The sequence below is a fragment of the Tenrec ecaudatus genome, chromosome 9 (genome assembly GCF_050624435.1).
Source record: "Tenrec ecaudatus isolate mTenEca1 chromosome 9, mTenEca1.hap1, whole genome shotgun sequence".
Taxonomy (NCBI): domain Eukaryota; kingdom Metazoa; phylum Chordata; class Mammalia; order Afrosoricida; family Tenrecidae; genus Tenrec; species Tenrec ecaudatus.
In genome coordinates this window covers 61,450,671-61,462,840 of record NC_134538.1, presented here as the reverse complement: position 1 = coordinate 61,462,840, position 12,170 = coordinate 61,450,671, and the positions used below count along the sequence as shown (strand labels likewise).

The window sequence follows — 12,170 nt, the reverse complement described above, 5'->3', positions numbered from 1 at the left end:
CCTCATCTGAGTCCCAGGACCAAAGGTAGTCATACCTTTTCATATACTTGAATGGTACTTTCTTAAATTTAGAACTACCTAACATTTTCTTGGCTTGTGACTTTTCATTGTTTCTCTCTTCTTCCTGACAGGATAAGATCTTGTCTATTTGATTGCTAAATCTGTGGTCCATAACATATCCTGAATGGTTGGGTACCATGTAATTAATGAGTGATTCTAAAAGTAAAATTATTTGGGCATAGTATTTTAAATGTACACATGCTTTTAAAAAAATACTTTAGTCATCTTAACTCTAAGAGGAGAAAAATCAAGTCTTGTTAGTTATCTTAGACCTTACAATACCTTTCGTATTTTATTTTTCTCACAATGTTTTTAGTGCTATTTATTATTTAATTTAAATCAATTGTATAGGGGGCTCTTACCCACGTCACTTATTTGAATGGTATCTGTGAGTCTTTTGAAAAATTATACATAAGATACTAATATTCATTCTAAAATTCAGCAAACTTAGCCCCATAGCTATTATGACTCCAGGTTGCATTGGACAAGTGTCAAGGAAAACAATTTATGATTTAAAAAATATATCTTTTCTTTGTCAAAAATACACATGACGTAATATATTACTCTAAACATGTCTTGCTTCCATGTCTAGGCAAATCATAATCAACTCACTTTTAGAATCAATAAATCCAAAAGACCATCTCCAAAAAATGTGTTCATGTACAGAAATAGGCATATAATTTTCAGTGGTTTCAAAGTTAAGCATGTGATTGACAGGAACTCGGCCAAGCTTCTAGACTGACCCATATCAAGACCCCATGCTGTAGCCAAGTTCTGCTCTTTTCTTCTCAAATATTTTAGCTTGCATTGTTTCATTTGTTTTTAATAAAGAAACAAAGTATGTAAATTAAATTCTAGTAAATGTCTTGGCAACTTCCTATGGTCTATTTTATGAAATTTCTTATCTGACCTTGGAAATCAAGGTTGAGAAAGCCAGATGAGTTTTATCAATCTTTATTAGTTTCCATGTTTATTTTTACATACAAAGTTATAACCCCAGAGGGGTGCAATCGAATGTGAAACCCACTAGAAGACCTCATTAGTATATTATAATTGCCCTTCCAATTTTTAAATGTCCATATTAACTTTTGAGTTCAGAGGGAAGAGAGTGTGTGCCATGTTCTTTCCCAGGAGTTCTGTGCCAGGCTCGTGGTGGCACAGCGATAGAGAAGTCTTCGTTAAAGGTGGACACTGACACAATGAAGCGAGTGAGAGTCCGTCCCAAACTAGCACATGTCCCTCGTTATGAGCACACGTATCTCATAGTTGGTACAGACACAAGTCTGTCTCACTTTAGAATTGATTAATCTCATGACCAGAATTTTGAGTAAGTAAATTACATGGTGGATTTGCCAAAATTGACTGCAGTTGAATCCGTATGTTAATTTATGCTTCAATGTATGTAATCTTTTGAGTCCAAGCGGACAATTGAATCATATTTATCTTATATATTCTTAAATATCAAATTCTGAAAGAAAATATTTTTCTAGGTTAATAAAATAGCATAATCAAAACCTTTATTTATTTTTCCCATTTGCCTGAAATAATAAACCTCACCGACCAGGAAAACTGACAATTGAAGTTCTGCACGAAGCATTATGTCTCATAAAACAATGTCAGGAGGATGGTAAACAGTGCGCACTGCTCTGAGTTGAACGGCAGGAAATCAAATGCATTTACCTTTGCAAAGCAGAGGGTGCTCCCTGCCTCCAAGCACCAGTCCTGGACATTCAGGAGGGAACTGACAACCAGGCGGAGATGATCTTCGGGTTTACAATGAAAGAGAATGGAGAATCTCTCTCTGGAAGGAAAACTTAGGTCATTTCTCTCTCATCTTGTAACTATTCCAAGGGGCGTGTGGAACACGTGGATATTCTGCCCCTTTCCCCCACCCCCACCAGAGTAGAAAACAGATTCTAAATAAAAATAGTCTGAATTATTATAAAGCCCGAAATAACAATGGAGTATTTAAAATTATAATTCATTTACTAGTGAAAACTGAACACGCCATCTTCTTCAGTAATTTGCAGTCATCCTTTCCATGTTATATTTAGACAGCAACCAAATTTTAATTTTTAATTAGGAGACATTAAAATGTAATTAGCAGCAAATAATAGCTCGACAAAGTTACAAAAATTCATAAAGGTCAAAGAAAGCAGCATTTTTAGCCATAGCAGGAAGTGTTCGTGTATGAATTTAGAAAGTCATGGTGAATGCCTTCCTTCCTCCACATTTATTTCCAAGGCAAAATTTCTAGAAGCAAGATTCCTTTTTGACAATACTAAAATAGAAATAGGGGTCAAAACCAGAATGGACATTCTTCAGGGTCAAAAGACCCTCACATTTTAATAAACCCTATGCATGAAGAACCCCCAGCAAATTCCAACCCAGCACACACATAATAAAATTAATTTACCATAGGTCAATACAATGGTCAGTGTGCATTTTCCAGAAAGAAGCAGAAGGCAACAGAGACCACCTGCAGCTGTCAATCCTGTAGAAGTCAAACAATGCACTACAAAATTCACACAATATATGAATTATAAATGAAAAACAAATACCTTACAAAAAGTTGGGTGGTGGCTGGACAAATAGATAGCCATATGTGTATATATATCTACGTATATATATGATAATGATAAAAATCAGCTTGCTTTCGGGTCATAATATACCTACTTTGAAGTTATAGCACACACCTACTATAAGCAATTTACAGAAATTGTCAAGTTTGCATATACAGGAATTGTGAAATGAATAAAATACACTGAAATATAGGACATTCAAAGTTATTTATATAGACATCCCAGAATGAACAAGGATTGGCCATAATCAGCACTTGCCACCAATGAACAAGAGATGTGCAAAAAAAAAAGAAAATAAAAAGGAAATTTAGAAGAAATGACAATAAAAAACTCAACTTTTTTCTAATGTTACTCCATATTTAAGATGATGTTCTTTTTGTTGAATTGCAGTGTTGATAATTTTGCTCTTGCCCCGACACGGGGGCTTTTGTTGGATCACAGTTGGTGTTCAGTATCCTTTGGAGCTCTGTTTGCTTCCGGGTGATAAAGGGTCTTTGAATGAGTACGCAATCAGTGGTTTCCATGGTTAGCATTCAGGAGACTGATGAGGTTCAGGCCAATCCCTGAGCAGTCAGTGCGATGATGCCTTAAGTTGCCCAAAGAAAAGAGGGGGGGGGGATCTTGCTGCTAGAAAATGTCCTATCGCGCCGCGCCACACTAATTCTCTTGAAATAATAAGAAAAATCAGTGGCTTGCCCAAAGAAAACATCAACAAAACGTGTGAAAGCCTCTTCGTTTATGCTTCCTGAAGCAGGCGCTCCGTGGGTAGGTAATTAGAGTACAGTGGGTGCAGGGTGGTGCTTGGAGTTTAGGGTCAACTTTGCTGTCCGCTCCGTAGATTTTACAGGCGATTTGCTCTTTGCTTTAAGAAGAGAAAGTGATATTGGAAAAAAGTCAGCACTTTAGATTAAAGCAAAGCACCCTTCACAAAGCCACAAACAAGAAGCAGGACAGAAAGTCCATGGCTTGTAGCTATCCTCGCACCTGCGGAAGAAGTTATAAGATATTCGCTCATCTTGAAGATTTCCAATGCTCCTTATTAGGCTGTTTTAAACACATACATATATATATTTGGCTCTGGTGCTCATGAATGTCTTGGCATGCACTGCAAATAACAACACATACAAAGTATTTCAGTCCCAGGAAGTTGGTCTCGTTTGTTCTGTCTGTTTTCATACAATGCCATCACGCGTTGGGGAACACCTAGGAACCGATGCAAATGCTTTACCCTCAAGCGATTTCTTAAGGCTCCTCCCCTATTGCCGTTTGAGTTTCCTATATTGGAACCTCAATTGCATCCCCCGTGTTACTGCTGCGTACGCTTAAAACCACGGGAGATAAAATAAAAGCTGCGCGCAGTAGGCTCTCCAGTGCGAGGATATGTGTTCCAGGGTGGGTTTATTTGGACATTTACTTTTAGAGTGAGTGATATCTCACTTTTATATCTTTGATCTCTGGGGGAAAAGTTAGTCCCTATCAAGAATTCAACATTTAAAGTGCCCCGGGACTGACGTAGAGAATTAAAATGTTTTTCTTGACATATTTTGTTCAGTGAAGATGAGGGGATTCCATCATTTACATATCTTAGCTAAACCCATGTTCAGGTCCGTTCTAGCAATGATAAATTCAGACAAAAACACATTATAGACAAACAACGTGGGAGCCTTAAAAAGTTAACTAGGGGATCCAGGCCACTGTTTTCTGGTCAGTTTACTTTAGTATCATTGGCATTATGTTGCCTTTGTTAAATGAGTGAGCACACTCTCTTCTGACAGCAACCTAGTGACTTAAGAGAAAAGGATTGGTTGCGGGTCTCTGGGAGGTGTTTCTTTAGTCACACTGGGTGAAAAGGCTCATGAATTCAAAACACGATCGCCTCGCCTTCGTAAGTTACTAAATAATTTATGAGGAGGAAAATCTTAGCGAGGAAACTCTATGCACTCTTTGTACAACGATAACCATTAAAACTCTCCAAAATTAAAATGTATCCTTGTAATCTTTGAAAAGAGATGTCAAGAGGGGATTCTTAATATGAAATATAAAAAGGGGGGCAGCGAATGATTGAATGGCTTCCTAAATGGCCAATGCCATTTAATTTGGCACACAATGTCTGGGTTTGAATAAAAATCTTTAAAAAAATGACTAAAAGAAATAATATCAGTTAAATACTCTATCCTTTAAAATGATATTTTAATTTAGTGATTCTTCTGGAACATAGACATTACAATTGACCCAAATTCCCAGAAACTGCACTTGTAATATGCTGCATTTTTCTTAGTTGACATGCATAAAAAATTCCTGCCCCTCCGCCCCTGCAAGATAGTCCATGTTTGACCCAACAGTTTCCATTATACTATGTCAGCATGTGCAAGTAAAAGGAAAATTTACCTAAGATTTTCTTTTGCATAATTGAGAAAGATACCCAATTATGTACTGCAACCAGAAAAGTATCAACATTTTAAGGTTATTAACTAATTGGAAAGCCATTAGGTATTAAATATACCATTGCAATATGGTGCTTTTTTTCAGGCTGTAATCAGTCATCCATTCTAAATAAATGCATTTCATAACGTATCTTTAAGTAAAGATAATGTATCACTGTCAAGCCAATTACGTGACAAAATTGAGGTGTGTTTTTCCCCTACACACCAAACTATAAAATATGCCAGTTTTTCATCAAATCACTACTCATTTTTTCTCTTTTTAAATGCACTTCATTTACTTATGAATTGAATTCTACATAGTAATTTATACATATTGAATTATACTGAACTATATATATATATACATATTGCGTTTTAAAAATAATATAAGTATGTAACCCCAGAGCTGTTCAGACAGTCATATCTAAGAATCTAAATGTGTTGTGATTTTAACAAATAATTATTAGAGCCATTTTCACTTGGGTTTTCATTTTTTCAACATATTACTTATAATAGCATAATATTTACAGATTTACAATAGTTCCAGCTGCACTATTCCTGTTTCTCAAACAATTCATGGGCTATTCTATAGAAATTTTCTTTTTTGTAAAAGGGACGTTTGGCCACTCATCATGCTCTATTCTCATTTTTACATTAGAAAACATTTCATTTTTGCTAAACAAGACCCAGAATTGCAGCCAGCAGCTCCACGGAGTCCAATTTCCTCTGCTGTCTGTAGCTTTTGAGATCCCAAATAAGATAGTTATTTTTTCTATGTTTTCTAAAATGAGCACAATGTCTATTCATGCATCATTGTGTTTTTCTTAGTATGCAAGACACCGTGCTGGAATAGGATCACTGCTTAATTTTTTCCCTCTATCTCACTTGTGCTCCACATCCAGACCAAATGAGATAGCTTAGTATATGCTAATGAAACCATGCATTTAAGGAACCTTTGTCTTTAAGTAACCTGTCTTGTCATTCTCAATAAACCCAATGTTGTTGAGTCTATTGAGGCTCATCGTGACCCTACATAGATTTTCAGAGGGCTAAATAGTCTTATCTTTCTCTCACAGGGTAGCTAGTATATTTGAACCCCCAACCATTTATTAGCAGTTAGTCCAACACTTAATTTAAGTAGGATATCGTTTTGGGTTTTTTCCTGTGGACCAAATAGAGTTGTAGTTAATTATATTTTTACCTTCATCTTTCTAGTTAAACTACAAACTCTTTAATGACAATGGGTAAACATTTAGTGATGGTTTTTTTAATTACTCAAATTGTTTAAAGCAATGTCTTGACAAATTTTAAACTTTGTCCCAACATAAAGTACTCTGTGGAGACAAAAAGGAGATGCTCTTATCTGAAATATGTGAAGCAAACGTATAGGTAGGAAGCTGAGATGAAGAGTAGTCAAAGAGAACCTGAGATTTCTTGTCTCTGATTCTGATGCCTTTTCACACCCCTACTATGTCTACTTCATGATGATGCTTTAAACGTGTGCTTCATTGAGTTATATATTATTTTTTATACTTAAAGAACTCTTCTGGGGTTCTCTTATGTGTATATCCTCACATCTTTTTAATAAAACAGAATATTAACAAGGGACATGTTTTCTACCTTTTCCAAATAGAAAAGTCTAAGAAGTCTTAGAAGTCTAAGTAGTGTAGAAATCTAGCACCCAACCTTATCCTTTTTTCCTCTCTCTTTTTCTGCCGTTTACAATTGCTCATATTGGTATTTCTCTCACATAAGACCAGCAAGCATCTCTCACAAGTGTTAATAATAAGGGTTCCGTGGGTGGGGTGGGGTGGGATCAAGGGGAGCTGACATCAAAGAGCTCAAGAAGAAAGACAATGTTTAGAAACTGATGGTGACAGAAGCTGTACACTTATTCTCGATCTAATTGAACTATGGATTGTTATACTGTCATTAAGAGCTCCCAATAAAATGATTTTTCCAAAGACAAACACACAAGAGTGGCTGTGACAATTAAGCTTGCCACAGAAGAAACAAACCAAAAGCATCAGGTATATTATCTTCACTATAATTTTGAACACATAGGAAAACAGAAAATTGACAAATAAAATACAACAAAAATACTTGGATGCCTTGGCATCTTCCGCAGGCAGACAAATGATGATAGATAGCTCTACCCTCTTTAGTAAATTTCCTTTCATAACAGCTGTGCTCTCTGTAGCATCAGAGGAAATTATTGCCACTGAGAGTTTAGTAACCTATGTCATTGTCTTCATTCTATTAAGTTGAGCACAGCTTCCATCTAGAAAAATCAGCAGCAGCAAGAAAATGGTCATCCGACTTCCTCCCCTTTGACTCTCTCACCAATCGTGTGCCAAATGAAAGGACTTAGCGCCATGTCACAATTGTGTTTCGGGTCAGCGCTGACACCTGGCAACCTCGTGGGTGTGAGAATAGAAATGTGGACTTTTCAATGACTGGCTTTCCCAAGCCTTATTGCTTGACCTTTCTTCTGAATGAACGCTGAGTCCAATCAGCACTCCCCACTTTTAGTTAGCGGTCAGTGAATTAACTGCACTACTCAGGAAAGAATCTATTAATGTTACTATATGTCACCGACGTTAACACACACTAACCTGAAAGCATTAGGCAGATTTAATAATACTCCATCCTTCTTGTTCTGTATATTCTTGAATAATATATTGGACATCAACTATGTGCCAGACATTACGTGTCAGGCACTTAGTATACATTGTTCCATTCCATCCCATCAACAGCCCGCTATAGTAAATATGATGAATTTTCTTTGCCAAACCAGAAAACTATAACTCATCGGTATGAAATAACTCAGACTAGTTTCCATGAGGAGTAAGTAATAAAGTACAGAAATGAAGCAACAGCAATTCAGTCAAGCACATGATGGATCTGCTTCTTTCTGAGACTGCCCATTTCCCCTCACTTGTGCAAATTGATCTATGAAGCTATTATATCATATATAAAGGTCTATATAAACATTTGGAGAAAATATACTAGATATAACATAGCTCAGAAAAAAGAAATATGTAAAACTTATCTTTTTTCAAAACTCAAACTGGTATATTTGACATGGAAACATTAGCCTCTTTGTGCTCCTAAAGAAAAAGAAGTTATTTTGATTCCTTCTACAGGCATACCGCAAAGATATTGTGGGTTGGTACCAGACCACTTCAGTAAAGTAAATATCACAGTAGATTTGTACGATTTGTTTTTGGTGTCCCAAAAGGTATGTATATGTGAAGGTATGTGTATGCTATTCTGCCATTTGTTGTGTGCAATAGTTTGAAATATTATGGGAATTAACAAAATGTGACATAAAGACACGAAGGAAAGCACATGCTGTTGGAAAAATGGCACAAATATACTTGCTCGAAGAATGGTTATTGGCAACTTTCAGTTCATAAAGAATTCATTATCTGTGAAGTACAATAACAAAACATGAAATAATTGAAATTCAAACCCCTTCAGAAATAGTAATGGGAGTAATGATTTCCTGAGGGTACAGGAAGAAAGGTGGGTGGGAGGGGAAAGGGAGAGCCGATAGCAATGATGACTGTATAACCCCACTCGAAGGGAATGAACAAGAGAGTTGTAGGTGAATGGATACATTGGAAGGTTTAAGATATGGCATAATCATAATAATATATAATATAATAATAAGGGTTCCTGGAGGGTAAGGTGAAAGGGAGGGCAGGGATAAAGGGGAGCTGATATCAAAGAGTTCAAGAAGAAGGAAAATGCTTTGAAAATGATGGTAGCAGCAATTGTACAATTATGCTTGATCTAATTGAATGATGGATTCTTATAATATCCACAAGATCTCCCAGAAAAGATTAAAAATAATGATGAAAAATAAACATTCAATAAAATGATGTATACTTATAGTATACCAAATGTTTTATGATGTAATCATCTTAAAATATATCATGGTCTTTCAGAGTAAGTTTTCCTTAGAATTCATATTTGAGCGAGCAGTAGCTCACTAATATTCTGAGATGTCCCTCTCCTTTCCAAAAACTCTTTTTCATACTTTAGAGTGTAAATTGGATAGCCTGGAACTAAGGAAGAGTAAATAGATTATTCAAAATGCCACCAATTATTAGTGACAGGGTGAGAATGAACACAACACTGAAAAACCGTATTTATTTGGCTCTAAGGAAATAACAAGGGGCTAAGGGGAGAGTTAGGACAGTTATCTATAAAATTTGGTCCATCTAAATGTGGAGCCCTGGTGGCGTAGTGGTTAAGTGATGGGCTGGGCTAAACATGGTTGGGAGTTTAAAGTCACCAGCCTCTCTGTGGGAGGAGGGGTGCAGTTTTCACTCCTGTAAACAGTTACAGTCTCGGAACCCACGGGAGGTCACTGTGAAGAAGCATTGACTGGATGGCCGGTGAGTGAGTTAAAACTTGGCCTGCTCTTCAATTAAACACTTTCTTTTAACTTGGGATACTTTCAGTCCCTGTACGAAAACAACTTTCTCTTGCTTTAGATGTGGGCAACATGAATTTTTCTGGGCATCTGAGGTTTTTCTTGTTTGACTCTCTGATGGAACTCAAAGGGGACAAGAAAACAATTCCAGTCTCTCCTGGGTTTTACTGTCTGATTCAACAATCTTTATTTTGTCCAGTGGAATATTAATTGTGTTTAATGCATTAACAGGGGATTTCGTGTTCAGGAGCCCTGGTAGAGTAATGTTTACATTGGACAGCTACTCTAATAGAGAAAGACCAGGCTTTCTATTCCTGTGAAGAGTCACAGTCACACAGTGGCACTTCTCCCCTCTCCGATTTGGTCTCTAAGAGTTACCGTGACTCAGTGATGGCAGGGAGGGTTTTGGTTGTTGGTTTGTTTGTTTGAGTCGTTGACTTGTGGCCTTCCATGAGAAAGGTCCCATTGATGCCAAGCCAATGAACTTCAAGCACCGCCAACATCTTCTCAGAGGAGGCGTGTTTGTTGCTATGATGCTGAAGAGCTTTCTGCCAAGGTTTCCCACGAGGATTCCGAGGGTGGTCCTGAGCCTGTAGGTTTCTTGGCACACACTTTTCTTTTCACAATGCAGTGGCTGATGGTTTGAACTGCTGACCTTTTGGTTAGCAGCTCAATGCTTAACCCACTGCACCTCGAGGGCTCCCGTTTAAGAAGCAACAATGGAATAATTGTTGTCTGTGAAAATACCAAGATTATAAAGGAATGAATGTCCATTACAGCCCTCAGAGCAGCATGACCCCTTTGATTTACTTCTTTATTACAAGTGTCAGCCTTAAGAAATGAAAATGGGTGTGTGAGAAAATTTGAGCTAGCTTTTAATGTAATTTTTATTCAAGTTTGCACATACTAAATCACCACTTAGGGGGAAAGGTCAAATAAGGGGATGATTTTATCCTATAAATTTTTTAGAACAATGTCTCTTTTATTAGAATTTTTATGGGTCCAGTGCCAATTTCTCCCAGAATACATTTTAAAAAGAAATGCACTTCATTTTGACCTCATACATAAATAGCCCATTTTATGGGACCTTGGCATGTTGGCGGCTGCTGTTTAAATGTCCTATACTGCTTTCCTAGAGTCAGCAAATTTATAACTCTCTTCTAGTACGAGCCCTCTCACTATCGTGAAGGAAAACACAGTTGCCCACAGGTCGAAAGGATAAGTTGCACGGGATACCTCTTTCCCCACAGAAGGTTCTAGATTTTTCTTACAACCAGTGAAGGCTCCTCTCTTGTACAGTAAGTGCAGCACAGCCACAACAGCATCAGACTGCCTTCCACCGAGCAGTTTACTCGACACTTTAACTCTGAACTCTTTTCGTACCTCACTCGTATGCGCAGGAACTGATTAGGTACACAAGTAACAATGGGAGCAGCAGCTAATAATTTTTAACACTTATTATTTCTTACAATTTACCCTGAAAATCATTATAATCATTTGACTCCTAACTAAACTGAAGCAAGGGTTGTATAGCTTATTCCGTTTATTCAGCTGGAACATGGGAGGACGGAAATTCCCATCCAGTTCTGTTTGACTCCAAGACTAAAATGCTATCGATTCATTCACATCATATTTCCCCCCCATTCGATGATTCTTCATAGCTAATGTAATGACTCTACTTTTCAATTCTGCTCATAGAATATGGGAACATTAGCACTTTTGCCAAAATGGATGTAAGAGTGATTCAAACGAGTGGAACAAGTAAAATATTTTCAAAGAAATCAAGTTCTACTATTATATACATAATAACTTTTAAAATGAATACTAATATTGGCTTATAGTTATCCCTACACTTGCTGGCATATGAGTAAATATTGCTAAGATGTTTGAAACTATTTTTATGGAGTTTAAATAGGCCTCTTGTAAGTATGCTAGCCTTATTAAGCAGCAGACCCTTTATTTATAATTTAGAGACAGGTAATAGTGCAGATTTTGTTTGATAAATCAAAGGTTCCAAAGCAGAGATTCCAGATTAACACGGTTTTGCTGCTATGTTGAATAATGTCAGATTTGACTAAAGGCTTATCCGTAGCAGTTGGGAACTGGAATAAAGGACAATATGAGGACAATTTGCATTGAGATGACTTTGTTTACAGAAGTTTGTGCCCCCAGAACATGTTGGGCTAGCTGTCTCTGAATCAGGAAATGGATATAAACTGGATCCCAACTTCATTATGGAGTATTTAGTGCAGTAACAAGAGATAAGCATTACAATACCTCCTGAATTGAGGAAGTAGGAATTCAGTTTGGCTGAAGGTTTGAGAAATCAATTACTAACTGGAGAAATAAAGACCATCTCTTCCAATTCATTCTATTCTTTTTTGCACTTTGTTATAGCCACCAGGAGATAAAAATTCACCAGGAAAATAAGGGGGTAAGCCTTCTACATTTTTTGATTAGCTATTTACAAATGGGTTAATAATTAATGACAGGCTGATCTTCTTAAGGAAAGGACCCCCAGGGAACTCAGGATGAAGAGGAGACACACAACTTGACTACAGGATTCATTATATTAACTGTGCACACTGCTCAGAGACCGCTCTAAATTAACCGAAAAGCCAATTAGAGATATAACCTTGATTTACATTCACAAATGGCTTT

At 36.9% G+C, this 12,170-nt stretch overlaps 1 protein-coding gene across 2 annotated transcripts in view; it reads right to left on the bottom strand.

The window, feature by feature from the left end:
• Positions 1 to 3,415: 3,415 nt before the first annotated feature.
• Positions 3,416 to 12,170, bottom strand: part of VSTM2A (V-set and transmembrane domain containing 2A) — a 31,785-nt gene continuing 23,030 nt past the window's right edge. Inside the window, exon 5 of one of the 2 annotated variants that reach the window (XM_075557531.1) lies at positions 3,416 to 3,504. In XM_075557531.1, coding sequence (XP_075413646.1) covers positions 3,416 to 3,504 — 89 coding nt within the window. Of the gene's footprint in view, positions 3,505 to 3,549; positions 3,627 to 12,170 lie in introns of those variants that run through there. The other variant, XM_075557532.1, reaches the window with a different exon arrangement.